Source organism: Microcebus murinus, chromosome 4, assembly GCF_040939455.1.
Source record: "Microcebus murinus isolate Inina chromosome 4, M.murinus_Inina_mat1.0, whole genome shotgun sequence".
NCBI lineage: Eukaryota > Metazoa > Chordata > Mammalia > Primates > Cheirogaleidae > Microcebus > Microcebus murinus.
The window spans coordinates 20487415-20514690 of record NC_134107.1 but is presented as its reverse complement, the minus strand read 5'-3'; the positions used below and the strand labels follow the sequence as shown (position 1 = coordinate 20514690).

At 41.2% G+C, this 27276-nt stretch overlaps 1 protein-coding gene and 1 long non-coding RNA gene across 3 annotated transcripts in view; one reads left to right on the top strand and one right to left on the bottom strand.

Moving 5' to 3' along the window:
• Nucleotides 1–2964, bottom strand: part of NUP160 (nucleoporin 160) — a 56635-nt gene extending 53671 nt beyond the window's left edge. Inside the window, exons 1-2 of the mRNA XM_012788493.3 lie at nt 2833–2964; nt 2459–2570 (exon numbers count right to left, since the gene is read on the bottom strand). Of these exons, the coding sequence (XP_012643947.1) occupies nt 2459–2570; nt 2833–2932 (212 nt within the window). The 5' untranslated portion in view covers nt 2933–2964. The remainder of the gene's footprint in view (nt 1–2458; nt 2571–2832) is intronic.
• LOC105884528 (uncharacterized) lies at nt 2949–26853 on the top strand. 2 transcript variants are annotated; one of them, XR_001160263.3, is made up of 3 exons: nt 2949–3026; nt 4954–5165; nt 25915–26852. It is a non-coding gene; the product is annotated as an uncharacterized LOC105884528 (long non-coding RNA). The 2 variants fall into 2 exon arrangements; XR_012918933.1 differs by having other exon boundaries at nt 3011–3095; nt 25915–26853.
• Nucleotides 26854–27276: the final 423 nt, after the last annotated feature.

Here is a 27276-nt window from a genome sequence, read left to right as displayed (position 1 = left end):
AGGATTACAGGCGTGAGCCACCGCACCCGGCCGTCTCCTGCCTTATTCTTAATGATTTCAACAGCCATATGTTTCCTAATACTCCACCTTCTAAGTTTCCTAAATTCCTCTCCTCTATGGTTGCCCTCAACTCTACTAAGTAGATCATTTTCAACTGCACATAAATATACTACTATATTTCCTCTACTCCATCATTGCTCTCCAGCTACCACGTGATTTCTCCACCTCCCTTACAGCAATACCCCTTGAAAAAGTTGTTCTATACTCACAACTCCTCTCCTTCCCTTCTCTCTTGAACCCACTCCACTGAGGCTTTTGCATCTATTGGAGTTCTTGACAAGGCCACCAGTGACATCCATGATGCAAAGGTCGATTTTCATTTCTCATTTTATCTGACTTACATACAGCACTTGATAGTTTTTCACTTGCCTCCTTGAAATCTATCCCTTGGCTTCTGGGACACTACTCTTTTTGTTCAAATCTCACTTTAGTTGTTACTCCTTCTCGGGCTCCTTCAGTGGTTCCTCATTTTCCTAACTATTGGAGCTTTCCAGGATTCACTCCTCAGACCTCTCTACACAAGTGTTCCCAACTGGGGGCAATTCTGCCTCACTTCCCAAGGACATTTAGTAATATCTAGAAAGATGTGTGGTTATCATAATTGGGGTAAAGATGTGGGTGTGCTATTGGTGTGTGTGTGTATATATGTGTGTGTGTGTGCGCGCGCGTGTAAAGAACCCTGTCTCAGGGTTCTTTGCACTTTTTGTTCCCTTCGCTTGGAAAGCTCTACCTAAAATGCTCATCTCCCAAATATTTTTTCTTCTGCTCAAATATCAACTTACCAGTGGATATTGCCCAACGCAGCAATGTGGCTCATTCCCACAGTTGAGCCCCCAGCTCAATTTATATATTAATAAAACATTAAATCCTATAGGCATTCCTCTTCCCCTGCTTCCCTGTTTTCTATTCCACTTATCACCTGACAACCTACCTATATTTGGGTTTTTGTTATTGTTGTTATTGCCTGTCTTCCTCCACGAGAGCAGGGACTTTGTTTTGTTCCCTGCTATATCCCCAGTCCTAACTAACTGAAACATCAGGCACACAAAAAAATTTCTTAAATAAATGAAATTTGTATCTCTAACATAAGTCTCTCTTCTGAGCCTTCGATCTATAAATTTCAATGCCTACTTTACATTTCCAAAGGGCTGCTGCCCAAGTACTTCAAATTTAGTATGTCCAAAAGAATTATTCAAATCTGTCCAAAATCTCAGTAAATGGCAACTCCTCCCCAACCATATCTGGTTAGTCACAGCTAAAACCAGGGAGCTGCCAATGCTTCCTCCCTTTCCCTTACGATCCCCTACCCTACATTCAATCTATCACCAAGTCCTAGGGAATCTACCTTCTAAATGTATCTTAAATCCATCTTCTCTTTTCCTAGTCATTCCCACAATTGAGCCACCAGAATCCTTTAAGTGGGCCATCATAAAAGCAAGTCTGTTTTGGTATTATACTCATCCAACCCAAATCCACTTTCCATAAAACAGACCAATATTCTAAAAATGCAATTTTCATCATTTTAGTAACTCTTCAAAAACCCTTCAGTGATGGTTCAATGTTCTTAGAGTCAAATCCAAAAATCCTTAAAAATGACCCAAGGGTAACATGGTCTGAATCCTGCCACCTCTCCAGCCTCAGCATCTCTCACATCACTTTCTGTTTTCTCCATTGCATTTAAGCCACACAGACCTCTGGTCAGTCCCTCAAACCTGTCAAGGCCTGTTCATATGGTGATCCTGCTTGCTGGACTGTTCTCTGCCCCACTCCGCATGCCTGGCTAACTTTTCATGCTTCAGATCTCAGACTAACTGAATTCCTTAAAGTTCCTTCCTACTCCACTAATAACATTTAGTTCTCCCATTATCCTCTCATAGCCCCTATACTTTTCCTCCAGGGCAAGTATGAAAATTTGTATTTATATACCTGTGTTGTGGTAATCAGTTTAATGTCTCTTTCCTCCACAAAACTGCCCCATGAAAGGCAGATCCACATCTATTCTTACACTGCTACATCACCTTGCATAATGAAAATGGTAGTTGTTTTTTTCATCATTTCATCCCGGTACCTAGCATATTGCCTGATGTGTTGAACCTCTAATCATATTTGTGGAATGAAGAAAGCTATAAAGCACTACATAATGGGTTCATTTTTAAAACTGGTTTTATAAGCTTTATCCACTAAGCTACATTCCCTGTTTTCAGTGTTGTTTGGGGGGTACCTCTTCTAGAACTCTGTCTCCTTAGTCTTCCCCTGATTCTGACATGAATTGAAAACAGTCTTTCTCTTTTTCCTAAGTGTTGATTACTGCTTCATAGAATGACACTGGCAACAGCCGAGAAAAACGTATACGCTGAACCCTACCTTCCAGGGGGTTTTGGCGAACCACAGCACTTACCAATGAATGAACCTGTTTCTGGTGATGGAGAACAACTTGCCACTTTCCACATAGTAGAAGCCTCCCGCGCTCTCACTGTATTTCACAGCGCCAGTCACAGCATTTGCTGTCCCTGCAAAATGAACGCGGTCAGCCTGAAACATGGTTCTCTAGAGATAACAGAGATTGAGGCTCTGAGAAAGCAGAGGGTGACGGATTGACAACCCACACAAAGGGAAGGGAAAGAAAAGACGAAGACGTCGGACACCAAGGAAGCTCTGATCCAGGGGTTATAGGCATGTGGACTCAGGAGGATGAACCAGGGGTAGTCAGAAACCCAAGGGAGGAGGCCGAGGGGAAGGACCGGATCGCGCCCTCCCTGGTCATTTCCGTACCAACGCCGCTGACTGTGAATTCCCGAAAATGCCTCGGCCTTTCGCGCTCGGCTCCGCTTAGCTCCACGAAGCTCCGTTCCAGGGCTCCCGCCGCCGCCATCTTCCCGCCGCCGCCGCGATGCCCGACGGGACACGGGCAGGGCCGCGCGGCCGTCGTCACTTCCGGGGGCCGGGCGAGGGGGAGCGGCGGACAGGTGAAGCTATGTGGGGAGGAAAAGGCGGGACCGACTCTTTATGGCGGGGCTTTTACCGTGAGAATGAAGGTGGGCGGGGAGTAAGCCAGATGAAAAAGGGGCTGTGGGCCGGGCGTGGTGGCTCACGCTTGTAATCCTAGCACTCTGGGAGGCCGAGGCGGGCGGATTGCTCAAGGTCAGGAGTTCAAAACCAGCCTGAGCGAGACCCTGTCTCTACTATAAAAATAGAAAGAAATTAATTGGCCAACTAATATATATATATATATATATATATAAAATTAGCCGGGCATGGTGGCGCGTCCCTGTAGTCCCAGCTACTCGGGAGGCTGAGGCAGTAGGATTGCTTAAGCCCAGGAGATTGAGGTTGCTGTGAGCTAGGCTGACGCCAGGGCACTCACTCTAGCCTGGGCAACAAAGCGAGACTCTGTCTCAAAAAAAAAGAAAAAGGGGCTGTGGTAGCCGACTCTCTGCGGGATCCTTCCGTTGGCTAGCTCGCATGCTCCGGAGGGCGGTGCCCTTTTCCCCGCGGCCTCAGAGCAGGGGGCGGCGCCGGGTTTGTTTCCATTTTAAAAATGCGGGCGCCGGCGGCGAGCCTGTCTCCCGAAAGGGGTGAGGTCGGAAAGGTCTGGCGGTTCAGCAGACTTGGGATCCGTCCTCTGCTGACCCCCAAGTTTGAGATCACCTCTCCCTCCGTCAGAAGATCTCCTCTGGGTCTCCCTTTCTTCACCTTTCAGCGACACGTGGGAAGAGGGGAAGTGAAGGGGAGAGGGGCCTTTTGGCATTTTTTTCGAGAGGCTATTCGTGTAATCTATTGTAATGAAACATAATAATGTGTTTAATTAAGCATTGATGCTGCAACCTGCTGAAGTTACATAAGTGTTACTTGTAGAGCAGAGATGAGTCAACACTACTGAACTCTGTCCAAATTGCAGATTCATGAGCTAAATACATGATTGCTATTTTTAAATTTAAAAGAAAATTTAAAAAAAAATTTTTTCTTATTCTTAATTATTCTTTTTCCTCAGAAACATATGAACTCGACAGGTTGAAAAAGAAAATTTTTTAATATGGGGTTTCAATATGTTGCCCAGGCTGGCCTCAAGCTCCTGGACTTAGGAGATCCTTCTGCTTCATTTTCCTGAGTAGCTGGGATTACAGGTGTGCACCACTGTGCCCAACTAGGTTTTCTTATTTTTTGTAGAGATGGGGTCTCACTGTGTTGCCCAGGGTGATCTTGAACTCCTGGTCTCAAGTGATCCTCTCACCTTGGCCTCCCAAAGTGCTGGGATTACAGGCATGAACCACTGCAGCAGGCCATTTCATTATTGCTACTTTAAACCATTAAAATTTTTGGTAGCTTGTTAGGCAGTGATATATACCAGGAACATTTTTTTTCCCTTAATGCTTTTCTTCCGACAGCCTTCAACGTTTCATTCTTAGATCACTGAAACAACTCCCTAATTGATCTTATTCTGCTCTTGCTCTCCCTGCCTCTCCATTTTACAAATGCACTATGAGGTAGATGTTCCTAAAAACCAATTATACTGTGCTGTTTCTTCTTAAAAACTTTCAGGGATTCTCTGTTGTCCTGACTTTCAAGGCCTTTCCACCTATTCAACTTTATCTCCCTTCTTTGCACGCCTGAAGGTCCTTGAGTGAGAAACACTTACTTGTCCCAATTGTACACTGCCTTCTTCATATTGTGGTATCCTAACTTGAGTCCAAGTGGGAGTTAGTCATATCTGGGCACGTCTGTCAAACTGGTGAGATTGGCATGCTGGAAACCTATTTTCAAGGGGACTAAAAAGAGTCTTGGTAAACAATTTTGCTTTAGGGGAGAGCGAACCCTGTTGCAAATCTATGCTATGGGACCTAGTTGTAGTGGAGGGATCATTTTGAGTACAATATGATCTGTTGCTCTCCCCAGCTGCCACTGGATTTGCATCTGAGGCCTTTGGAGAGCTGAGTGGAAGACTAAAAGAAAAAAGAGACCAAGTTCATTACAAATTCTATAAAACATTGAGGAGAGAGCCACTATTCCCCTTGTGCAAATGACCCCAGAACAGTTTTGCCCATTTAAAGGCTTCAGCACATTGGAGGAGATGCCTTCTAGAAGTCTGTGGTGGCCAAAGGGATGGGGTAAGTACCTGGCAAGGACTCGTGTCCAATAGAGCAGGGCTGGTTCCCTAAAAAGACTGGAGCCCGGCACAGCAATTCTTAACCTGGTAGAGTTATCTAGATTGCCTGGAAATGGATTGCTTCATGAGAAGGTTATTTCATGAAAACAGACACCCTGTGGGTATTCCCAGAAATGCTTGAGGGACTCTTTAGCAGAGATTGAAGCTGCCTGAGTGGGTAGGGGGAAAAGTTAGTGCAGTTTGTTCATGTTTTTAATGGAACTGTACTTCCACCATGGGTTGGGGTAATTTGAGTTTTACTGTATTGAACTACTTCACTTGGATATATTAGTCATCTTTTTATTAGAATTCTCTAGGCTTTATTATATGAGTTTTCTATTGCTGCTTTAATAAAGTACCTCAGATTTAGTGGCTTAAACAACATTTCTTATCTTTCATTTGTATAGGTCAGAAGTCCAATGTGGGTCTCACTGGGTTAAAATTAAGGTGTCAGCAGGGCTGTGCTATTTCTGGAGACTCTAACGGAGAATCTCTTTCCTTCTCATTTCCAGCTTCCAGAGGCCACCATATTCCTTGGCCCCCTTCCTCCATTTTCAAAGCCAGCAATATTACATCTCTCCCTGACCTCAGCTGGAAAAAGTTCTCTGCCTTTCAGGATTTATGTGATTAGGTTAGGCCCACCTGAATAATCCAGGGTAATCTCCCCATCTCTAAATCCTCAAACTTAATAACAAAGTTGCTATGAACTCTGAACTATAAGGTAACATATTCACAGGCTCCAGGGCTTAGGACATGGACATCTTTGGGAGAGCCATTTTTCTACCCACAATGTTTATGATTTATTAAATATTTATATACATTCTACTTTCATCCTCATAGGGTAGTATTATTCCTGTCAGGTAGATAACTTTTCTGAAGCACTTGTTAACAATATAGTTTTTATCAGTTGTCACCACACTAATCCACAGCTCAATCTTAGCATTACTTGTGAATAGGGACAACCAGGCATAAAGTAGTTCCTGGTGTGATACAAAATATAGGATGCAGCATCACCTGCAAACCATTTTTTTTTTTTTTTGAGACAGAGTCTCACTTTGTTGTCCAGGCTAGAGTGAGTGCCGTGGCGTCAGCCTAGCTCACAGCAACCTCAAACTCCTGGGCTTGAGTGATCCTTCTGCCTCAGCCTCCCGAGTAGCTGGACTACAGGCATGCGCCACCATGCCCGGCTAATTTTTTATATATATATATCAGTTGGCCAATTAATTTCTTTCTATTTATAGTAGAGACGGGGTCTCGCTCTTGCTCAGGCTGGTTTTGAACTCCTGACCTTGAGCAATCTGCCCGCCTCGGCCTCCCAAGAGCTAGGATTACAGGTGTGAGCCACAGCGCCCGGCCTGCTGCAAACCATTTTTAAGCAGCTTTAAGTTATAATTCACATACCATAAAATTCACCCCTCTGAAGTGTACAATTCAATGGTTTAAGTCTATTCACATAGGTTTGCAACCATCATCACAATCAAATTTTAGAACATTTTTATCACCATCACCACCCCCTCCCCCCCCCCCCCCCCCCCCCCCCGCCCCCTAGAAACTCCATACCCATTAGCAGTCACTCCCCATTTCCCCTCCTCAGCCCCTGGAAACTACCTAGTAATCTACTTTATGTTTCCATAGATTTGCCTATTCTGGACATTTCATATAAATGGAATCATACATATGTGTTCATTTGTGTCTGGCTTCTTTAACTTAGCATAATGTTTTCAAGGTTTACCCATGTTGCAGCGTCAGTCACTACTTATTCCTTTTTATGACTGAACATTAATCTGTTGAATGGAATTCCATATATTATTTATACATTCATCAGTTCTTGAGTATTTGGTTTGTTTCTACTTTTGGGCTATAATAATAAAATAATATAATAATTATACTATAAATGTTAATATTACATAATAATGTTGCTATGAGTATATAAAATATTTTTTAAAATATAGTTTGATTAATTCTAGGGGTACTTACTAACAGAAGACTTCTTTAGCAAATACTTGTTTTTATATTTAAAAAATCAGTGAGATAGAATTTTAAAAATCTTAATTTACAATGCATTGAACTGCAGACAACAATTGCTACATGTATCACAGACCAGCACTGGTGAAAAGTTTTTCCCAAATGTTTATAAGACTTTGTATCTTCCTTTATTTGTTGGTTGGTATGAATTTTGCAGCCGGATCAGTTGTTCTTTTATGAGCATGGTGATTTCTGCCTTTGTTTTCTGCACAGCCAGTTCATTGGCACTTTCAATTGCCAAGTAAATTTTCCACTCTCCTTCCTTGGGTTCTTTGCCAGGAGGGAAGTATGTTCCTCTGATTGTAATTGCAGCTTCAGAGTATTCACTGATTCTCTGCAGAGCTTCCTTAGAAGTAACTTTCCACCTAGCAGTCTGTGGGAAATCATTGATCTCTAATTCTTCCTCGTGTCTCTTAAAATATTCATTCTGTCCACCATCCTGTCTCTCTTCTGAACATATAAAATATTAATGCCAAAAATGTTTAATCCAGATTGTGATAGAATAGCCCTCCATAAACCTGTCAGTGTCCTAATCCTTGGAACCTGTGAGCTCACATGGCTAAAAAGACTTTGCATGTGTTATTAAAGTTAAGGACCTAGAAATGAGTATTCTGGATTATACAAGTGAGCCCAATCTAATCACATAGTCATTGAAAGAAGAGACTGTTTCTCTGCTGAGATCAGAAAGAGAAATGTGAGGACAGAAGAAAGGTCGGAGGTATGTGATGTTGCTGGCATTTAAGATGGAGAAAACGGGGTGGGCGCGGTGGCTCATGCCTGTAATCCTAGCATTCTGGGAGGCCGAGGTGGGCGGATTGCTCAAGGTCAGGAGTTCGAACCAGCCTGAGCAAGAGTAAGACCCCCGTCTCTACTATAAATAGAAATAAGTTAATTGGCCAACTAATATATATACAAAAAAAAAAAATTAGCCGGACATAGTGGTGCATGCCTGTAGTCCCAGCTACTCGGGAGGCTGAGACAGAAGGATTGCTTGAGCCCAAGAGTCTGAGGTTGCTGTGAGCTAGGCTGACGCCATGGCACTCACTCTAGCCTGGGCAACAAAGTGAGACTCTGTCTCAAAAAATAAATAAATAGGCCGGGCGCTGTGGCTCACGCCTGTAATCCTAGCTCTTGGGAGGCCGAGGCAGGCGGATTGCTCAAGGTCAGGAGTTCAAAACCAGCCTGAGCAAGAGCGAGACCCCGTCTCTACTATAAATAGAAAGAAATCAATTGGCCAACTGATATATATATATATATATATATATATAAAATTAGCCGGGCATGGTGGCACATGCCTGTAGTCCCAGCTACTCGGGAGGCTGAGGCAGAAGGATCACTCGAGCCCAGGAGTTTGAGGTTGCTGTGAGCTAGGCTGACGCCACGGCACTCACTCTAGCCTGGACAACAAAGCGAGACTCTGTCTCAAAAAAAAAAAAAAAAAAAAAAAAAAAAATAAATAAATAAATAAATAAATAAATAAGATGGAGAAAACGGGCAGTGAGCCAAGGAATGTGGTCAGCCTCTAGAAGCTGGAAAAGGCAGAGAAATGGATTCTCTTCCAGGGCCCTGCTGACACCTTGACTTCTGCCCTTAGCTGAAGGGAGCTACCTATGGTTATGCCGCCTGCATCCAATGATGGGTCAGTGTGGAAGTATAAAGGTCTAGCCCCCTTTCCTTGATCTAGACTCTGAAGGACCATCTAAACTCCAGACCACCCTGTAGGATTGGCCAAGGCCTCTGTTGCTACTGCATTGCAGTTCATCTCTCAATTATGCCTCCTTAGAGGTGCTCCCCAATAAACCTTGTGCATGTAAAGCTCTTTCCTCAAGTCTGTTTTCTGGGGAATCTGACAACACACACACCCACCCCTTGCCTAAGGATGAGCAGCCAGCAGGGAAAGAGAATTTGGAAAAGGAAAGAGTTTAGGGAAGATCTATTCTAAATTCCAAAATTGATGATGAAATACTGGAAAGAACATCAGCTGGGCATTAGAAGGCTTGGATTTAAGTTTTAGCCCTGTCTCAACTAGCGCCTTGTCACTTGGCAAGCCACTCAACATCTGTGTCTCTGTTTCTTAGAACAGGGTGATCTTCAAGCTCTCTTCTGGCACTAAAGCTCCAGGGTCGGTGGCCTAACAGCCAGAGACAATCTTCACCTTCATCCCTCCTTAATTTCCAGGCTCTGAACTGAACCCATCTTGTGGGGACAGAAACTTCCCAAGACTAACGACTGAGCATGACATCCCTGAGTCAAAATTGACTTCTGGTGCACACCTTTGGCCAGTTATCTCATACTGGATCATTTGTTAGATGCTTATAAAGCACAATGCTTTCCATACACAGTATTTTCTCAATTCTTTAATGTATACTTTAAAATTTTTCATGTTTGTAAAATATCAATGTGTCATGCAATCAATATGTGCATATTTAATGTAATCACATTTCTTTTTTTTTTCCTCAGAGGCATCTTTCAGTTTCCTAGGAATCTAGGAATTACAGTTTTTTTTCTTTTTTGTTTTTTTGTGACAAGAGTTTTGCTCTGTTGCCCAGGCTAGAGTGCTATGGTGTCAGCCTAGCTCACAGGAACCTCAAACTCCTGGGCTCTAGCGATTCTCCTACCTTAGCCTCTGAGTAGCTGGGACTATAGCCGTGAGACACTGCTCCGGCTAATTTTTCTTTTCTTTTCTTTTTTTTTCTTTTTTGGGGGGCCAGGGTAGAGATGGAGTCTCACTGTTGCTCAGACTGGTCTTGAATTCCTGAGCTCAAGTGATCCTCCCACCTCAGTTTTTTGATAGTTAGCTCCTTAGGTTTGGATCACTGTCTCATTCTTCTTACCTCCAAAATCCATAAGAGAGGCCAGGCGCGGTGGCTCACGCCTGTAATCCTAGCACTCTGGGAGGCCGAGGCGGGCGGATTGCTGGAGGTCTGGAGTTCGAAACCAGCCTGAGCGAGACCCCGTCTCTACTAAAAAAAAATAGAAATAAATTAATTGACCAACTAAAAGTATATATACAAAAAATTAGCCAGGCATGGTGGTGCATGCCTGTAGTCCCAGCTACTCCGGAGGCTGAGGCAGTAGGATCGCTTGAGCCCAGGAGTTTGAGGTTGCTGTGAGCTAGGCTGACACCACGGCACTCACTCTAGCCTGGGCAACAAAGTGAGACTCTGTCTCAAAAAAAAAAAAAAAAAAAATCCATAAGAGTTCCGGGAATTTAAATGTTTGAGGAATAACTAAATGAATGAATAAATGCATATATGCATTTCTAGAAAATTTAAATACCTCTTACACTATTACTAGTCTGTGGTATGGTTGTAACATAAATTGAATCATATTGCCATCTAGTGGTTAGGTAGTGACTTCATTTAGCAACCATACACAGAATGTTCCCAAGATTATCGTTTGTGCAGCAACTTTTATTTACAGATACTTTCACAAGAAAAATATTTTTATCCTTGAAAACTGTATTCTGAGAATGTCTTGGTTTGCCAGATCATCACTAATGGGTAATTATAAACGAACAACATTGTAAGTTGAACTTCAAAGCAGATTTTCCTAACTTACTAGCTACCCCTTGAAAGAATTTGGTGGTTTAAGTAAGTATGGGAAATGATGATAAATAAAGTTAAACATATATCTTTCCTGAAGAACTTGTCAGAAACATTAATATGAGAGTACGCATTGTGAAGCTCTAAGAAGACTACATGCATAATGTGTTTTCTAGACTCTTTAACCTACAGAATACTCTTTTTTTAAGGAGTAACTCATTGAACCATTGTTCTATGGGAATATATTTTGTGAAACCAGTCTTTACTGTTATTTTCCCCATATGTTAAAAATATCTATTAGAACACAGTGTCTTTCTGACTACAGAGCCTTCTTTGACCTTCATATCCATGTTTTAGACATGGTGAATTCAAAGACTATCCTAATAAGTCAGTAGTAATACCTTACATTTTTATGGAGCTTAATTTTTTAGGTGATAATTTCTTTAATTGAAGTTAGTATTATTTCACAGTGAACCCTTTTTACATAATCTACTTTCTTTTGGGTTCTAGGAACCAAAACATGTTGGACAACATTCGCCATTTAGACAGTGACTTTCAATAATTGCCGTTAGTGCTAGCAGCAATGACTTGGGATACCACAATGCAAAAGACTTAAGATTTTCTATTTCTTTAGGTTTTGTATATTGCCATTTAGCTATATGTTGCTCTATTAATCATAGCAACTAAATTTCAAATTCTTGGCAGGATCCCTATTTATCCCTCATTTATTCTTTCAGTCTTAATTGCACACCTACCACGTGCTAGGCATTGGGGTTGTAAAAATCCCTGAGGGCTGGGTGTGAGATGGCTTGCGCCTGTAATCCTAACACTTTCAGAGGCCAAGGCAGGAGGATTGCTTGAGGCCAGAAGTTTGAGACCAGCCTGAGCAAGAGTGAGACCCCATCTCTGCTAAAAATAGAAAAATTGGTTGGGCATGGTGGTGTGAGCCTCTAGGTCCAGCTACTAGGGAGGCTGAGGCAGGAAGATTGCTTGAGCTCAGGAGTTCAGTGAGCTATGATGACACTACTGCATTCTATCCCTGGTGACAGAGTGAGACTCTGTCTCAATTATATATATAATATATATATATATATATATCCATCCCTCAATATAGGTGCTCTATGCAGTCAGGGCCCTTGTCTACCTTGTCCTCTGTTGTATCTCTGGTGTCTAGTATGATGGCTAGCACTTACTGGATGTTTACAAAGTATTTGTTGACAGAATAGAAATTTCAGGCCAAATAAAAATTTCAGGCCAGGTGAGGTGGCTCATGCCTGTAATCCTAGCACTCTGGGAGGCTGAGGCAGGCGGATTGCTCGAGGTCAGGAGTTCGAAACCAGCCTGAGCAAGAGCAAGACACCATCTCTACTATAAATAGAAAGAAATTAATTGGCTAACTAATATATATAGAAAAAATTAGCTGGGCATGGTGGCGCATGCCTGTAGTCCCAGCTACTCGGGAGGCTGAGGCAGAAGGATTGCTTGAGCCCAGGAGTTTGAGGTTGCTGTGAGCTAGGCTGACTCCATGGCACTTACTCTAGCCTGGGCAACAAAGCAAGACTCTGTCTCAAAAAAAAAATTAAGAACAAAAAATAAATTTAAAATTTAAAAATTTCACATTCTCTGCTTTTGAGATTCTCCCAGTTTAATGGGGAGACAAAGGAGAAATAGAGATAATAGTAAAATATGATAGGTATTATAAAAGAGATACATACAAAAGTGAGAAAGAATTCTAGGCAAAAAGGCTTGAGGCCACAGGACAAATTGGGTGAGGAGTGGCTGAGAAGGCTGGGGTCATACTGTAGAGAGTGTTTCCTTTCTTGCTGAAAGGTTTGGATTTACTTAAATGTCTTTCCTTACAACTCAGTGCTTAAAGTGCTAAGAAAACTTTTATTGTGTATTTGGTATAAGAATTTTATTTTAACTTAGATCAAACCTTTGTAAATAGTTAAATGATTTTTTGAAAATTTGATCCAACCTCAGTATAGAGGGCTTTACTATGTGTGGGCCTGGGAGAACCTTCCTTAAAGAGAGTTAACTTCACTGTAAGGTTGGTAACTCATGGAGAATCCTGGATGACAGTGTAGGTACTTAATAATTGCCCTGACAGGGTATCTAGAATTTTGAAATTCTCCCCAGGAAACCCCCAGAGCAGAGCCCTGCAGAAGAAATTTTGCATTTAAAAGCAAAATTGTGGAATAAGTTAAGTGTGTCTGTGACTTCTCACTTCCCTTTTCAGTATCCTTTCTACCCACTTAGGAAACCGTCATGACTTCAGACACCAGGTCCCTCCGATGGCCCCTGAATGTCCAAAGTTCCCACCTAGACCTGACCCTTCTGTGCTTTGAACTTATCCTTGGGGACCATACACCCTAGATTTTTACCTCTCATGTAATGTTTTCCATAAATTTCAATAAGTTGTGATTCATTACATAATTAATTAAATGTTATTTTTTACATCTTTGTAAGAGCTTACACACAGTTTAATTCACAAAATCAAAAACAATCCTTGCTTGAACCATATGTCCTGAGTTTTGCTTCAAAAAATATAGGCCGGGCGTGGTGGCTCACGCCTATAATCCTAGCACTCTGGGAGGCCGAGGCATGTGGATTGCTCGAGTTCGAAACCAGCCTGAGCAAGAGCGAGACCCTGTCTCTACTATAAATAGAAATTAATTGGCCAACTAATATATATACAGAAAAAATTAGCTGGGCATGGTGGCGCATGCCTGTAGTCCCAGCTACTCGGGAGGCTGAGGCAGTAGGATCGCTTGAGCCCAGGAGTTTGAGGTTGCTGTGAGCTAGGCTGACTCCATGGCATTCACTCTAGCCTGGGCAACAAAGCGAGACTCTGTCTCAAAAAAAATAAGTGCTTACCACATGAGGACACAAAGCTGAAAAACAACAAAATAAAAAAATATAAGTGCTGTATCTATCTAAACTAGCTCTGGTATAATTGGACATGATCTGACATTATGGTAATTCATACTGAGGTGCCAATGACACATAAAACTCAATAATTTGCCTGTCCCAGAGGTTAGGGTAGGAGCAACACACACTGCCTTAACAGATGGAGTGTTGCCACTCTTCCATTTTTGGCTCATCTTGCTGATCAGTCATGGGAGTCCTTTCCTACTGAGTCTCAAATAATTTTCAACACTGTGATTCAGATAGCTGCTATCAGTTAACTCGAATTGGCACATGATACATATAATTCAAATCTAATTCAAAGGAATGAATCTCCAATGGCGGAATTGGAGGTATCAACAAGGACCAGATGTGTGAATGGCTTCAATAGGGGCTAAGTCATCCCAGTAAAACATAACTATTAATGTTAAAGATCAAGATAAAAGCCAATCCAGCTGGGCATGGTGGTACACACCTGTAGTTCCAGCTATTTGGAAGGCTGAGGCAGGAGGATCACTTGAGCCCAGGGGTTTGAGGCTGTAGTGTGCAATTATGGTGCCTGTGAATAGCTATATCGCTTCAGCCTGGGCAACATATCGAGACCCTGTCTCTAAAAAAAGAAAAATAATCCGATTCAATAAAAAGATTTTGTTTGCATGTGTAGAGTCTAGGACTGCCTTTTCACATAAAAGCACACAGTACAATTGAGAAGCTAGAGATTCAGATTTTGGAGTATAAATTCTCATTTATATCAAGACTCTCTTGGGGTTACACCTACTGTAAAATCTCCCTCCTCATTTTGTCCTGTCTTAAAACTTTGGGGCCATCACTTCCTTTGTTGCTACACAATTATGAGCAGTGCCAATCAACCTGCCCACACCTTTATGTCTTCCTTTGTGAAATAATGATGGCAGTAAATATCAATTAAGAGATTTTTTTTTCAATCTGTTTCTTTCCTTTCATCTGCTCTTGGGAGTTCTTTAACATTTTTCCTGTTCTATCCCTTCACAGAGTAAAAAGTTTCAAATCATAAAAAGGAAGAGTTTTTAGAAGTATTACTCCTTCCTCATTTTGCCTACCAAGTTTCAATTTGGTGCAGGTGCTGAAAGATGTTTATAGGCAAATAAAATAAGTCACTTCCATATCTCAGAGCATGGAGTCTCATTGACCTGAGTAGAGGGTTAGAACTTTGATTAGAGGCTCCAATTTGAGGTCAAAGGCCAATGCTTTTCCAAATTCCAGACTTTAGTCTTGTTTTATTAATAACTCACCTTTGTCATTGCCTAAATCCTGCAAGAATGTCTGGAAATTAAATAAGTCAAAATGTACAACTGCAATCTCAGGCCTGGCAAAGCTTCTATAGGCAACTACAGGTCCACACCCAATGACTGTTTATATTTCTCTTGCATCCTCTAGGATCCTGCTTACGCACCAGTTTTTCTTGAGTAACGATGAGTGGAGCCAAGTCAGTAACAGTAATGTTCCTTGTCTGCCTCCTTGGGCTAGTCCTGACGCTGGCCTGGACAATGCCAGACTCAGGAACTATTTGTTTCTGAATTCCAGCCAAGAAGTCTAACAATTCTCTCCCTTCCTTTCCATTGCCCTCTTCTTCCCTACTAATGCCAAGTCTGGGATTTTCCTTGTCTGGAGACCATAGGGGCAAGGAAATGAACTTTCTTGGGATATGACAGACCACTTAATAGAAAATGTATCCTTTGTTCTCATTCAAATACCTTTTCCTTAAATGATATTTCTGTCTAAGGCTTCCGCAGATAGCTACTTCTACACTAGCTACTTAATTTTTCCTAGGTCCCTGTCAAAAAACTAAGAAATAGGTATTAGAATTCTGAATTTTCTGATTGGAAAGCAGTAGCTTAGAAAGAAAAAAATGAGGCCAGGCATAGTGGTTCAGCACTTTGGGAGGCCAAAGTTGGAGGATCGTTTAGGGAAAGGAGTTTGAGGCCAGCCTAGGCAACATAGTAAGATTCCATCTCTACAAAAAATTTAAAAAATTAGCCATGCATGCTTGTACGTGCTTATAGTCCCAGCTACCCCAGAAGCTGAGTTTGAGGTTGCAGTGAGCTATGACGATGCCACTGCACTCTAGCCTGGGCAACAGAGGGAGACCCTGTCTCAAAAAAAAGAAAAAAATGACTTGCCTAGGCATTTAGTCAAGAAATTCTATTAATCTATTTCTTAAACTTATTTAAAAATCCTTTTAACTCCCAGCAACCATGTCCAAAACAAAGGAAGCAAACTCTTATAATTACCTACAGAAAATAGAAAGATGCAGGCCTAGCTATTGATCACAGATTCTACCACGGGCCAGAAAATTTTATTTCATTTGGCCAAACCCAGGGACAGTTCAACAGAGATTACAGTCAACAGGAATATGGGTTCCACTTTCCACTGTTAACTAGCTGCTCAACTTTAGGCAAGTCATTTTAGTTCTCTAGGCCTCAGTTTGCTCATCTGTAAAATGAGGCAGTTGGGCTTCATACTCTTAGGTTTCTTTCTATCTTCAGTGCTCTACAACTAGGAAAATGCTAGGCATAGGTGAAAACATTTTTAAAAAGTCAGCAAAAGATCTATAACACTTTAAAAGAATAATCTTTGGTGGATAAAAATGTGTTTACAGTTTGACTCAGCAATTTCACCCTTGGGGTTTTATCCTAAGGAAACAGTCAGAGATATGCTTCAAGATACAAGAATGACTATCACAGTGTTTTTTGTTTTTTTGTTCAAAATAAACTTTTAATTTTAGAATAGTTTTAAATTTACAAAGAAGTTTCAAAGATACTGAGGAGAGTTCCTTTATGCTCCATCTACTCTCCCTCCCATTTCCCCTGTGGTTAACAGCTGATATTAGAATGATGCATTGGTCATAACTGCTGAACCAGTACTGATATAACATGACTAACTAAAACACACACTTTCTTCTTATTTTCTACTTTTTACCTAATGTCGTTTTTCTGTTTCAGGATTCTATCCAGAACACTGTGTTACATTTAGTTGTTGTGTCTCCTTAGGTTCCTCAAGACTGTGGGAGTTTCTCAGATTTTCTTTGTTTTTGATGACTTTGACAGTTTTAAGAAGTACTGGTTAGGTATTTAGTAGAATGTCTCTCTGGATATGTCTAATTAAAAAAAAATCATGATTAGACTAGGGTTATGGGAGGAAGACCACAGACGTAAAGTGCCATTCTTGTCACATCATATCAGGGGTACCTGCTGTCTACTTGACTTTTCACCAATGATATGAAGCTTAGTTACATAGCTGAGGTAGTGTTTGCCACATTTCATTGTGAGATATATATATATATATATATATATATATAAAATTTTGTTTTATTTATTTATTTTTTGAGACAGGGTCTCTGTTGCCCAGGCTAGAGTGCAGTGGCTTCATCATAGCTCACAGCAACCTTAAACTCCTGGGCTCAAACGATCCTACTTCAGCCTCCCAGGTAGCCGGGACTACAGGCGCATGTTACTTCACCCTGCTAATTTTTTTTTTTTTTTTTGGTATTTTTGGTAGGAACAGGGTCTTGCTCTTGCTCAGCCTTGCCTCAAGCGATTCTCCTGCCTCGGGTTCCCAGACTGCTAGGATTACAGGTGTGAGCCACCATGCCTGGCTGTGCTATAATTTTAATAAGAAAAGTTCTCAGGCCGGGCACGGTGGCTCACACCTGTAATCCTAGCTTTCTGGGAGGCCGAGGCGGGCGGATTACTCGAGGTCAGGAGTTCGAAACCACCCTGAGCAAGAGCGAGACCCCGTCTCTACTATAAATAGAAATAAATTAATTGGCCAACTAATATATATAGAAAAAATTAGCCGGGCATGGTGGCGCATGCCTGTAGTCCCAGCTACTTGGGAGGCTGAAGCAGCAGGATTGCTTGAGCCCAGGAGTTTGAGGTTGCTGTGAGCCAGGCTGATGCCAGCCCACTCACTCTAACCTGAGCAACAAAGTGAGACTCTGTCTCAAAAAAAAAAAAAGTTCTTAGACAAGCTGGAGGTCAATAATAGGACTGTAAACTCCACGAGGGTAGGGACTTTGCCTGTTTCACTGACTAATGTACATCTAGTGCCAAGCGTAGTCTGACACACAGTAGGTGTTAATTAATAGAATTTGTTGAATAAAAAAGAGTTGAGTTCAGTAAATTAACTTATATAATATGATGGAATACTAGCAGTCATAAATATTTGGTGATATGGAAAAATGTAAATGATATATTATTCAGTGAACGAAACATTAGAAAGCAATTTCTATACATCCACTTTTCTATAAAGTGTGTGTTTGTGCATGTGAGCACACACATGCGTAGGCATGTGTAGAAAAAGAACTAGGAGAATTTTGTAAACATGTTAACAGTGGTCATTGATATTTCTGGATGGAAGGATTACAGGAGATTTTTATTTTCTTCCTTGTTCAGTGTTTTAAAAAATTTTAACAACGAAAAGGAATTACTTTTGAAATTAGAAAAAAAAATGCAGTAAAAATGGAGAAAAGTTTTAACCTTCAAAAAGATTCTTGAGCAAGGAAAACACATGTTTCAATACAATGCCCAGCAACCAAATTATTTAGCCATGTATTGGTATCTGTGAAGGAACCGAAATCAGTGGTGCAGTGCAGAGAGGGTGTTGTCCTCAAAATTCTGCAGTTTCTAGGAAACAGGGTACACTAGGCACCATCTGTTTCTGATTTAGAGCATTAGCGTTGCAAGATCATGAGCTGTATCTTTGTTACTCTCATAGTAAATTGTTTAAAGTTAAAAAGGAAAAAAAGAGTACAGTGCAAAACCAAATGCACAGGATGCCAGAGTGAATGGCATTATTGTATCATTTGCTTTCTCTTCCCTGGGGCTCTGCATTTTAAAAACACATGTTGTGGTTTTTCCGTGATTATCTTTCCACTTCCTGTGTTGCATCTCCCTTACTGTAAATATCCTTTTGTATAGTCATGCTTTTCTTTCCTTGTGTCTTGCATGTGTGTCGTTCTCAATATTCACTATCTTTGTCCAGCCTTCCACTATGTATTTTTCCTAATACTAATCTGTATGAGTCCATTGGTGTGTGTGGTTGTTTTTTTTTGTTTGTTTGCTTTTTGTTGTTATTGTTGTTTATTTGTTTTTTTTTGAGACAGAGTCTCTTTCCCTTAGTAGACTGCAATATCATCGTAGCTCACTGCAACCTCAAACTCTTGGGCTCAAGCTATTCTCCAGTCTCAGCCTCCCTAGTAGATGGGACTACAGGTATGAACCATTACGCTTGGCTGATTTTTCTATTTTTGGTAGAGACAAGGTCTTGCTTTTGCTCAGGCTGGTCTCGAACTCCTGAGCTTAAGCAGTCCTCCGGCCTCAGCCTCCCAGAGTGCTAGTATTACAGGCATGAGCCACCTCACCTGGCCCTAATGGTGTTTTTATTCTCCAAAGAGACTTTTAGAACCCTGCTTCTAAATCTTAGTTCCATCTTTTATTAACTGTGTGATCTGGGGAAAATTATATAACTTCTCTGCATTTTCCCCTCTGAAATTGAGGATAATATTATGTACCCACTGTGAGTATCACAAGGATTAAATGAGATTTAATATAAATCCGTACAGGATCTATGCTAGTGCTAGGCACAAATCAGGCACTTAACCTTTGTTATCCTTTACTTTCCTCTCTCCTATGTGTCCTCTAATACTGTGTCTCATGTTATCTTTCTAAAACACCAACACAACTGAAGGATCAAGTCTAAACTTAGCAGGCTTTCAGGGTCATCCTCGAATGAGCCCCAACCCATCTTTGTGTTCTCACTACTTTCCTGGCACATTCTGTGTACACATATACTCTCCAGCCACACCAAATTACTAGCTCTTGCCTAAATACATGTTACTGTTTTTTCTCTCCTTGCCTTTACAAGTGCTATTTTTTGTATCTAGAAGTCTTTCCCATGCCTACCTGACAAACTTCTTTGTGAAGCCTTCTCTGATAGCTTAAGGCTACCATCCCCCTGACCACAGTAATTTGTTCAGACCTCTATCAATGTATAAATGTAGTTCCTTATTTATTCACTTATGTATTCGACATATAGTTATCCAGCTGCTACTATGTGCCAGGCACTGGGAACGCAACCTGTAGTGAAATTGTGAGATTCCAAAAGGACAGGGGTCCTGTCTTATTTTTACCCCCGGTGCTTAGCACTGGGGAAAAGCAAGCACTTGGTATTTGTTTGTTGAATGTTGGGCAAAATGAGAGCATTTGTTTTTCAATAGTCAAACTGAAAATCATAATGCTACCAAACATTCCCTCAAAGATAAAGGACACATACTTTCTTTTACATGTAACATATTGTTGTACTTATTAACAATTCCAGGGGGCTTAGAAATATTCCTTTGCTTTGAATGTTCTCCATCTGGAAGAGTTTAGCTAATTAGACCAAAGACTACAGATGAGTTGGCCCCATTTATCTCCAATGGACGAAATCCTTTTTTCTCTAGAGGATTCCTCAGACAAATATCAGAGGTCAATGTTATTTTTAGTACCATATAGTTTTGAAAGTCTTAAAAATATGTTTTAAATTTCTAAATTTGGTAAAACATGCTTGAAAAAGTTTTTTTTTTTTAATTTAAATTTACTAATGAACTTTAGCATACATGGAAGCATTGGTTTCAACTCTAAATGATGCCAAATTACCATACTGGAAACTTAATTAGTAATCTACAAAAGGGAAATTAGAAAAAAAAAATGCTCTTTCCCTTTTTTGGAGGGACCAAGTATAGATTTTGGTTGATTAACTTTTTTTTCTCTTTTTTTCTCTAGATGGAAATAATTTGTCCATCTTGTGGGTTATATCATGAGATTTAATTGATGGGCCCTCATAGGAAGGAGCTAAGTCAGGTTTTAGTGAAAGAGATAAAGTATGTGAAATGTGATAGTGAATAAACCAAATCTCATATCCAACACTGACATCTTTGCTAGGCAGTGTCCCAGTAAGCACAACTGGCTCAACTGAATTTCATTAAAAGCTAAAAAAACACAAGGGTTAGGTTAGAGAGAGGGATGGGTAGGCAGAACGCAGAGGATTTTTAGGGCAGTGAAACTACTCTGTATGATACTATAATGGTGGATAAATGTCATCATACAATTGTCCAAACCCATAAAATATACAACACTAAGAGTGAACCTAAAGGTAAACTATGGATTTTTTTTTTATTTTTTTGTATTTTTGCATTTTTTTTTTTTTTTTTTTTTGAGACAGAGTCTCACTCTGTTGTCCCAGCTATAGTGCCATGGCATCAGCCTAGCTTATAGCAACCTCAAACTCCTGGGCTCAAGCAATCCTCCTGCCTCAGCTTCCCGAGTAGCTGGGACTACAGGCATATGCCACCATGCCCAGCTAATTTTTTCTATATATATTTAGTTGGCCAATTAATTTCATTCTATTTTTAGTAGAGACGGGGTCTTGCTCTTCCTCAGGCTGGTTTCGAACTCCTAACCTTGAGCGATCTGCCCACCTCGGCCTCTCATAGTGCCAGGATTACAAACATGAGCCACCGCATCCCGCCTAAACTATGGATTTTGGATGATGATGTGTCAGTGTAGGTTCAGAATTGTAACAAATGTACCACTCTGGTGTACAATGTTGATAATGGGGGAGATTGTGTGTGGTGGTGGTGGGGACAAGGGTATACATGGAAAATTTCTATACCTTCTGCTCAATTTTGTTGTGAACCTAAAATTACTCTAAAAAATAAAGTCTATTAAAAAAAAGAAGCTAAAAAGTAACAAAGTCAGTGTGGGGCCAAAGAACTCACAGAAGTTTGGCCCGTTTTAAGTGAGGCCCTCTTTGAGTGCTCATCTGTGTCCCCACCCATCCTCTTTCACATCCTTTCTTGGGGCAGTCCCTCATCCTTTCTCAAGACTCTGTCCTTCTCTTTTCCCTTTTCTCTTTGGGGAGACAAAAGGAGTGACCAAGGACAAGGGTTGGGGGTGGCTGTAGAATGCAGATCATTGAGTTCAATAAAATAAAATTAGTTCTTTGGTCACGATAGCCCCAAATAACAAATTTGACCAAATCCTTAGCTCATGAGTGATATTTGATATTTTATAGTGCCCCAGCGGTCAGATAGCTGTTACTGGGTACTCTTCTCATTTCTATTTTTTCTCCAAGGCCCCCACAGTATTTCCATGGAAGTCATTCCTTTATCCCCTGGTAGTGTCAGAGGGAGTTAGTCACATTTTATAGCCTTGGGCAGAAATGCTTCTTCCAACTGTGCTTTGGTATTATAAGAAAGAAGGGCCATGAAATCCATCACTATGCTTTGAGAAAGTTGTTAGGACACTTTCCTAGACTTCATTGGGAGGACTCACAGGAGACACATTAGTTCTAGAAGAGTTGCACTGTACTTATGAAACTGGTGTGTTTGTTCTTTAGAGACACTATGCATTTGTAACAGGTTTCTCTCTGTTGATTACCAGGAATCTCTGAGCCAACTTTTATACTATTTATGGTAAAGACTTCATGACTTGCATCTATGTCTGTACTTTTACTTTCCCTTTGCTATATGTTTCTTATTTCAAATTTATTTTATCTTGTTATAGTTATTTTTGGATAGGAAAATCCAGAGAAAAGTGAGCTCTTAAAGCTCCATTAATAGGATGTAGGCCTGCCACAAATTACCCACAGTATGGTGGGAGCTGTGTTAGAAAATGCAATGCCCTTTTGGGGACCGTGGCAATCCCTATGGTATGGATAAATATAGCAATGGATGTGTGGATTGCACCCAAGTCATGATGCCCAGGAATCACTGAATTTATAGTAAAGCAGGAATCTAGGAAGGTCTTTTTCCATTTGGTTGTTAATGAAGATAAGATTCTTCTACAGCAGAAAAACTCAAGTGACCCAAAGGAAGTGATTCACAGGGGACGAAACTAGAGAGTGGTGACAGAAGGGTAAGATGGTGTCCAGAGGGAAAGCAGGCACTGCCAAGCAGAAACTACAAAAAAAATAAATAAGCATTTATTGAAAAGCAAGTATTCATAAGCTATCCAAACCAGGGTTATAAGCTTCCAGCAAAGTGGCTAGAATCTCTGCTGATGAATTGAAGGAAATTTGCAATAAGGAAAAATACACCCATCTCAAAAGAAATCTAGTTCATAAGGTCAGCCCAACCCAAAACAACATCAGTGAACAGGAATTTGGTTTACTGAACAATACCAATCTTAGCCCCACAGTGGCCAACTCATTCCTTTCCAAAGAGCACACAGTTCACACCTATTTTTATACTGAAAATTCTTCAGAGAACCTTTGGGAAAAAAATCCTGGATAGTCAGGAACCCTCAAAATATTTGGCTTTGTTTCCTTGTGCAGTTGCATGGTGGTATGTGTCCCCTTCTTACTATGTTAGCAATGGCCAACTTCACTAAGGTGCCACAAATGGGGGAGTGAAACTCTGATTACCTTCCACATGGAAACTTTCTTAGGTAAAGGAGACGGGAATGAATGCCCTGGTCCTGTTGACATGGGCATTTGGAAGCCCCGTGACAATTCCTTCTCATTGAGTGCCACCTCCATCACCTGGCTTCATGAACCAGAATATGTATGCAAATGGAGTCAGTTATGTATGACCAAATTATACCGGCCACATGCTCAAGTAGGAACTTAGCCTCTGCCACCAAAGTATTCACACATCACTTCTGTGACCCCACTAGCCCCACAAAGAAGGCCTCACACATATTTTCAAACCAGCCTGTCAGTCTGCCTCTTCTTCTTTAGCTTTGGCTTCCCTTGGTCTAGTTCCCCTGCCCTTGAAGCCAGTAGATAGAGTCTCAGGGTGGCCAGAGTTGAAGGGACTCAATATGAGGACACCAAAGTGTGTGCCAAAGCCATGTCTCCAGGCTTCTAAAACCACCTGCCTTAGGGAGAGGAACAGGGCTGGTTCTGGGCAGAGGTAGGGAGAATGTAGTATGTTCTATCTATATGCCAAAGTGGCTCTATTTATACCCACAAAGTCTCTCATCCAAGTTTTCTGTCAACTTTTTGTTCATAGTGGTTCAATTCTAGTTCAAAGACCAGATAGAGAGTCAACATACGACCTTGGGCAAATTACTTACCCTCCTTGTGCCTCAATTTTCATCTGTAATATGAGGATAATGAAAGTACCTACTTCAGATTATGTGAAAAAATTCATGTAAGCACATAGCACAATGTCTAACACATAGTAAATGCTCAGTAAATGTTGGCTGTTATTATTATTTTTACTATAACGATTACACACTGGAGAGTTTGGCTACATTAAGTGTCTGATCCCCAGCTCAGCTTGCCAAAGTCTACTGTTAAATAAATTAGCATTCCAGTTTCATCCATCAGGTTTACAAGCTAAGCTAAGGATTCTGAATGGTGAGGCTGAGGACAGATGTGGCGGGGGCACATTCACCTGAGTTGTGAGGCTTCTCTGGAACCAGCTTGCTGCCCTCCCGGGACATACAAAACCTCTCCATTATCCTTCCAGTTGAAACTCCTACGCTGTGATGCTAATCGTCTATTCATATTCCCACGGAAGAAGAAAGTGTTTTTAAGCATGGTGAGAATACCTATGGGCATGACATTTCTTTTTTTTTTTTTTGAGACAGAGTCTCGCTTTGTTGCCCAGGCTAGAGTGAGTGCCATGGCGTCAGCCTAGCTCACAGCAACCTCAAACTCCTGGGCTCAAGCAATCCTTCTGCCTCAGCCTCCCGAGTAGCTGGGACTACAGGCATGCGCCACCATGCCCAGCTAATTTTTTCTATATATATTAGTTGGCCAATTAATTTCTTTCTATTTATAGTAGAGACAGGGTCTCACTCTTGCTCAGGCTGGTTTCGAACTCCTGACCTCAAGCTATCCACCCGCCTCGGCCTCCCAGAGTGCTAGGATTACAGGCCCGAGCCACTGCGCCCAGCTGACATTTCTAAATGTCTCGAGAGAGCTTGAGATCTTTTCTCCCCCACCCCTCCCTTGCTCGACTCAGTGGGTCTCTGTTTTCTTTCTTAGCCAGGCAATTTGGTACTGCGCGCCAGAAAACTTCTTGAGAAAAGTCTTTGCCAAAGTACAAAACCAAGGAAAAAGGATAAAAGCAACAATTTTGGACCAGGCTGGCATGAACTGTGATCCCAGTCTGCCATACTTATTTTTTTTTATTCTAAAATAACAGAGATAACATACACAATGGACTTTCTAACTTGCTACTTTTCCCTTATCTTCTTTCCCTTTGTGAGCCCAAGACATCATGTTCTTTCATACAATCCCTCAAAAAAAAAAAAAATCCCTCTGGCCATTCCAGTTCACTGCTGCCCCAGAGAAGAACAGACTATCTGATATTTCAGCTGGAAGGCAGGGTGGCAGATTCTTTCCAATGGGGTGGTGACTTCCTCCCTACTTTCAGAACACACCCCTTCCCAAAAGTACGCCCTCCTGGGCAAGCAGCACAAAGGCTGCAGACCCGGCTCTGGGCGTCAGCAAATGCCCACATCCCTTCCTTTTCCTTTTACACCCAGTGGCCTGGGAATGGCACAAGAGCCTGGGGAATCCGCACCACCAATCTGTGTGTGGCCTGGTCAGGCCTGGGAGTGGCCTTGCCCTCATGTCTTGCCCTCTTGGTCCATCTTCCAAACCAACTGCCAGAAGTGATTTTCCTGAAATCCAAATCTGATCATTTTATTTCATCTGCTCTAATAATTTGGCATGGCCTTTTGGCCTCCAGTAAGGGTTTTCAAACTCCAACCTGGGATCTACACATGGTTACCTAAAAAAGAATCACCTTATTAAGATGCAGATTCTACAGTTTGGGGTAGAACCTGGGGATCTGTATATACCAGTATGGATTCTTTAGGTTGCAGGTGACAGAATATTACCTCAAACTATCTCAGAAAAGGAATATATTATTTCTTCTGACTAGGAAGTTCAGGGGGTAGACCTGTCTCAAAATACATGTGTGATTTTAATTGACAGAGGTGCCAATGTGATGACATGGAGAAGTCAATGCCATTGAAAGAATTTATTACTTACATTTCCCAAGAAATGCATGCCTCACCACACAGGGCCACATAGAGAGGTTTGGTCAGGAGGCAGAAAGGAGTGAGGGGTCTCAGGAGTCAGGGTCTCATCAAACTTCCATCAAGGTGGCTGCTACAAAAGAATTAATTTCCAAGCTCATTCAGGTTGTTAGTAGAATTCATTTCCTTACGGTTGTGGTCTCTTGTTTTCTTGCAGGCTGCCGGCTGGGGGCTGCTCTTAGCTGCTAGGGGTTGCCCACAGTTCCTGTCCATGTGGCCCTCCCAGAGAACTTCAAGCAGAGGGAACAGCAAATGCAAAGGTGCAGAGGCAACTGAGAACATGGCAAAGGGCCAGGGAACTTCTTCCAAGCAAGCAATGGAGAGATAGTCTCTCTAGTATGTGCTAGCAGGATGGAACCTTATGTATATCATTGTAAGTTTAATCACCTTTACTGGATTCTATTGGTTATAAGCAAGTCAAAGGTCCCACGCACACCCGTGCAGGGTGTGAACATAGGGGCCACTCTAGAACCTGTCTTCCACAATTAGCTATGATTTATTGAGAGTTTACTGTGTACCAGATATTATAGTAGGCACTTTCCACTAATTTATTTCATTTAATCCTCAAACTACCTTATGAGATAAATTCTATTAGCACTGTTGTGCAGATTTGAAAACTGAAGGTCAGAGAAACTGGTGTTTGACTTGTTCAATGACCCACAACCAATAAATGACAAATCTGGGATTCAAACCCAAGTCTGTTTGATCTTAAACACCTCTACTTTTCTAATATCTCCCTTTAAATAATTTGTTCCAGAAAACTCTTAAAAAAATTTCCAGTGACCTTCACATCTATCTCTTTGTGCCTGTGTGTGTCCATCGATCAGCTCCCAGTTATTAGAGAGTGCATGTGGTATTCGTATTTCCATTCTGTCCACTTCTTCCTCTTTCTCAAGGGTAACAACAGAAGTTGAAACACACACATTCTTTGCTTCTTGGATTCATATTTTGAAGCATAGTCAGGATGAATTCTTCCTGCTAAGAAGAATTCAGCCCTTCTAGGAAATGTTATGTTGCAGAATTAGGGCAGGCTGCCAAAGCAGGAGACAAAACCTGACCTGGATTTTCTCAATGCCGTTAGAAAATAATTACAATAATACCTCATTGTTAGGATATGATACCTCATATGAAGTATAATAATGCCTCATAGTTATAAGTGTAGTGAGTTATCAATGGCTGTTCATTTTGTTCTCAGTGTTCCTGCGAGTTAGCCAGGGCAAGGATCTTACTTACCGGGTGTCCCAAAAGTCACCATAGATAGGAAAAATGAGAAATTATAGCTATGTACCTTTACTTACAAAATATTCATTAAAAAATTTTACAAAATTTTTCCTTTGTATGAAGATTTTTGGGACACCCTATATTTACTGTGGGGGTTATTCTATATGTACGATTTTATATTTTGGCTTAAAAATTTTATGTTGTCACGTAGACTTTTTTTTTTGTATACTTATACTATATATATACTAGACCTGATTTTATTTTTCTTTTTTTCCCTCTTTTTTATTTTTATTTTTTA